Here is a 4,338-nt window from a genome sequence, read left to right on the forward strand (position 1 = left end):
ACATCTCCAGATGTCAGTCAAACCCTGACGGTTGTAAACACCTCTGTGTGTGTCTCTGTGTGTGTGTGTGTGTGTGTGTGTGTGTGTGTGTCCCTGTGTGTGTGTTTGTGTGTGTCTCTGTGTGTGTGTGTCCCTGTCTGTGTCTCTGTGTGTGTGAGACTAGAAAGTTATTAAAGTTAAAGTAAAGACCCAAATAGTGTGTGTGTGTCTCTGTGTGTGCGTGTGCGTGTGTGTGTGTCTCTCTCTGTGTGTGTGTGTGTGTGTGTGTCTCTCTCTCTGTGTGTGTGTGTGTCTCTCTGTGTGTGGGTGTGTGTGTGTGTGTGTGTGTGTGTGTGTGTGCGTGTGTGTGTGTGTGTGTGTGTGTGTGTGTGTGTGTGTGTGTGTGTGTGTCACTCAGCAGCCTCACACTCACTACACATTACACACTGACAGTCTCCTCTCAAGATAAGCTTCAGTCGGAGTTCCTTTGATGTGACGGCTGCATTCAGACGTGTGATAATTGAGTGACGGGATAAGCAACGTGTCTGCTTGATGCTTGTGATTGAACGTGATTGCATCAGAGTGTATTTACTTTAGATTGGAAAGGGCTTCCTCTGCCAAATATCCATGCATTGTAATTGAGTGTTTTAGGTCTTAATTGCACAAATAAAAAGAGATAATCTGCACTCATTTGCTGATTGAGAAACACAGCTTTAATTCTCCCTGTCACAGATTTAGTTTCCACAAAGTGACTCCCTGTTCTCAGAGTTTTCTCCAATCGTCTTGATTTAGACGACGGGCTCTCATGCTTGTGTTAGAGTCACCTTCGTGTTAGCAGGCTGTTGAAGGTTTCATGCTCTTAGAAAGTGATCACACAGCAAAACAAGAGTCCTTAACGGGGATTACATTAGTAAGGAGGTTAAATCAGTTTCAGGTACCCTTAAGAAGACCTCTATTGCAGCCGATTTGGAACATTTGAAAGCATTTTACTATATTTCAAACACTTCTGACTTTAAAGGGTTTATTGCGTATTGTAGAGTAAGTCTAAACAGCATATTTGGTGCATTATAGAGGATAGCTTTAAATAGCAATAACCACTAAATATGCTACTTCCAATATAAAGGATTGTGATTTCTAATAATAAACAATGGCAAAAATCCGTGAACAGAGTCTTATTATTTGATCCGAAGAACTTTTACGATTTACTTGACGAACCTTTCGAAACAGGAGATAGAAACACCTTGAGTATGTTCCCTATGTTGTCACCTAATATCCTGCCTTGATATCGGTCTTTGAACGCTACGCGACAGCAGAGGCCAGCGGTTGGCTGTGAACGCAGCTCCCTCCGCTGACCTCTCGCCTACATAGTTGGGAGTCTGATCCTGTTCGTCTGCAGCTATGCTAAGCCTGGGGTGAAAGCTATGTGGCCGACGGGAAACAAAAATAAGTGATAGTGACAGGGAGGAGTGTTATGGAGGGAAAAGGACAACAGACCGAAAGATCAACAGACTGGAAGACACAGAGATTTGGAAAGGTGGGAGAAGTGATGAGGAGAGGATCAGTGATGACAGCTGGAGATACAATGTGCTGTAAGGTCAGTGTGTCTTTCTCCCCACACACACACACGTACACAAAGCACACACACACACCAGAACAGGGTTTCCCACCTAAGCCACTGGCTGCTTTGATCTCAGGAGACTGGCGCGAACAGGACGAAGGGAAGAGTCGGTGAGACGTGCTGCCTTTGGACGATTGGCTGGGAGACGTTTCAGAGAGGACCTGAGGGAGAGCAGGGGTTAAAACTGAGAGGGCAGATACAGTCAATCAGGGACACAACGCTACTTACTTTAAAACCTTTAACACTTCTTCTGAGGCGCAATGCATTCAGCTCAGAAATAAAATATAATCCCTATTTTTCTGAATTTAAGAGATTGTTATGACAGAAAGGTTAGGAAGTTGTCATGGAAACATATATTTACTTTTAAATCCAAACAGAAGCTCTGATTTTCTTTAGAGCTTGATTTCATGGACGTAGGAATGCACCACCTGTTCAGTTAATCAAGTTACATTTTTGAAACCTGAGGAGATTGTTTTAGAGTGAAAACAGATGGTATTTTATTAGTTTGTTGACTTTGTACAGGTATTTCAGAACCTGCGGACACAAAGCCCATCCTGAGCTGCTGGATGAAATGTGTTTCTGCAGGGTTAATTAAACAGAATGCTTCCCTGATTTTAGATATAAAATCAGGACATTGTGTCCAGTTGCACTCACAAAATCTATAGGTTTCTCAGTACTGGATTAAACCTTCCAAATAATCAAGCTCTTAAAGGTGGGGTAGGTAATTCACTTCAGAAACACTTTTTGTTATATTCCATGGAATTGCTCTTAACATCCCGATAGCAATGAATACATGAAATGCTTTGACATGTGGAAGCCGTGGTTCTGTAAAAAGCGACGACCTATCCCCTGTGTGCCTTGGCAGCCTCGGCCGGCTAAAATAACTGGATGGCCTAGCTGCCTGTCAGCCTTCCATCTGTGCACAAACTTATCTCGCGCCCAAAACTGCTCAACTAAACCCAAACTAGAACTACTAAGTGGGATAATACAAACGAAACACTCAGTGTGGTTGTATCATCATCAGCAGGACATCTGGAACACTTCGGGGTCTGGTACCTCCATGGAGCCTGTCTTGCGGTTGCGGATCATAGGAGACTTTCTCTGGATGTTGATTGGATCAGAGAGAGGAAGAGCCTGGTCCAGCTGATCCTGGGACAGATCCTCCAGACTGCCCTGATTGGGCTTCTTGTCTTGGTTCTGTTGATCAAAGGACATGATGTCTAAACACTGTTCTTATCTATTAAATTAAAACACATGCAAATACCACTTGAGCTGTAGTACATGAGAATGTTTCTACACACAGAGGTCACTGCAACGTGTGGCAGAACATAAATATTTCAGTACGCATGACGAATGCATGTTTCGACAAACACAAGTAGGATATATAATCTTTCCCTGCAGACAGATGTAATGTTTTTAGCGTGCAACGTCTTTATATGTTGGAATGTATTTCCAAAAATAAGTTGTTTAAAGGTTTGTCATCAATGTGCCGGAAAGAACTCACTTTTGAAAATGAAAACTAACTTTTTCATTAAAAAGGCATAACATCTATAAATGTAATAATGGGGCACAACATTTCGTGCACATGTAAGCAACGAGAAGGAACTCTCCACTGGTGGCAATTTACACTGAACCAGCTTGGGAGCCCTGGAGAAATTGTATTTACATTTTAAACGACCACACATACATTAACTTGTGTTGTTAAAGTGGTGGAAAGGCTAGATGAGGTGTTCTGCATCTTCTGATATGAAAAAGTTGGAAACGCTGCACTTGTCCAAACTAGAAAGGATCCTGATATTCTACTACATGTGATTTACTCTTTTAGGACGTATTCAATGATTTATTAGATTGCTATTTAAGGGCCACTAAATATGTGCAACCCTGAAAAAGACAAAACACACACACCTCAGAGGAGGCTGGGCGGAAACCGAAGCCAAGAGGAACGTTCTCCTCATCCTCACACCCTTTGACTCCTGGACTGAAGTGAATCTCAACGTGGAAACGCTCCTCTGAGGAAGGGTCCTGCTCACAACACAGACAGAAAGACTTGATGACATCTATACAGAAGTGTAGTGTGAATGCTGAGGGAAATGAAATCATAGGGAGACTTTTTGCTGGACCTTGTTGTTGTCTTCATACAGCATGATGACGATCTGCGTCATGTAGTTGAGTTCAGTCACGGCACTCAGGTAGTCCATGGCTTGTTTCCACTGCTGGTCCTTCTCATCCTGGCACTCAAACAAAAACACAAAGACAGTAAACACATGACGACATCACAAGAGACATACAGCACAAACAAGACCGACGACAATATCAAATGAAGTCACGAAACACAAAACACAACACATCTGTATTTGTGATTGACAGAAGATATTAAAGTTCTAGGATTCATTAACGCTAGGCAATGTAGCTGTATCCATATTATGATATGGATACAAATCTTCTAATATATACACATCATGATCCGGCAAATGTGTGTATAAATTATACGAGACAACCTTTCACAAATATACATTTTTTTAAATATACAACTATAATGCCAAATCAATGTCAAATGAGATGTTATTATATAGCAGCTCATTGCTGTAGAGCTAGTGGTGTATGACACAGCAGGTTACAAAGAAAAGTAATCACACAAAGGTTGCTTTTTAATGACTCATTTTCAATAGATTTTTGGACAGTTATTGAAGACTGCAATAAAATGTGTATGATAATATTTCTAAATTGTGTTAAAATGCAGT

The 4,338-nt window shown here is 41.6% G+C and overlaps 1 protein-coding gene across 1 annotated transcript; it reads right to left on the reverse strand.

Moving 5' to 3' along the window:
* Positions 1–1,172: 1,172 nt before the first annotated feature.
* Positions 1,173–3,962, reverse strand: LOC104944262 (inositol hexakisphosphate and diphosphoinositol-pentakisphosphate kinase 1-like). Its single transcript, XM_010769775.1, has 4 exons — positions 3,718–3,962; positions 3,503–3,619; positions 2,654–2,794; positions 1,173–1,758 (listed from the first exon to the last, which is right to left on the reverse strand). The coding sequence occupies exons 1-4, from the start codon at positions 3,793–3,795 to the stop codon at positions 1,399–1,401; spliced, it is 696 nt and encodes a 231-aa protein (XP_010768077.1). The 5' UTR covers positions 3,796–3,962; the 3' UTR covers positions 1,173–1,398.
* Between the last annotated feature and the right edge of the window lie 376 nt (positions 3,963–4,338).

Source organism: Notothenia coriiceps, unplaced genomic scaffold (genome assembly GCF_000735185.1).
Source record: "Notothenia coriiceps isolate Sejong01 unplaced genomic scaffold, NC01 NC01_scaffold00007748, whole genome shotgun sequence".
In the NCBI taxonomy this organism is placed as follows: Eukaryota; Metazoa; Chordata; class Actinopteri; order Perciformes; family Nototheniidae; genus Notothenia; species Notothenia coriiceps.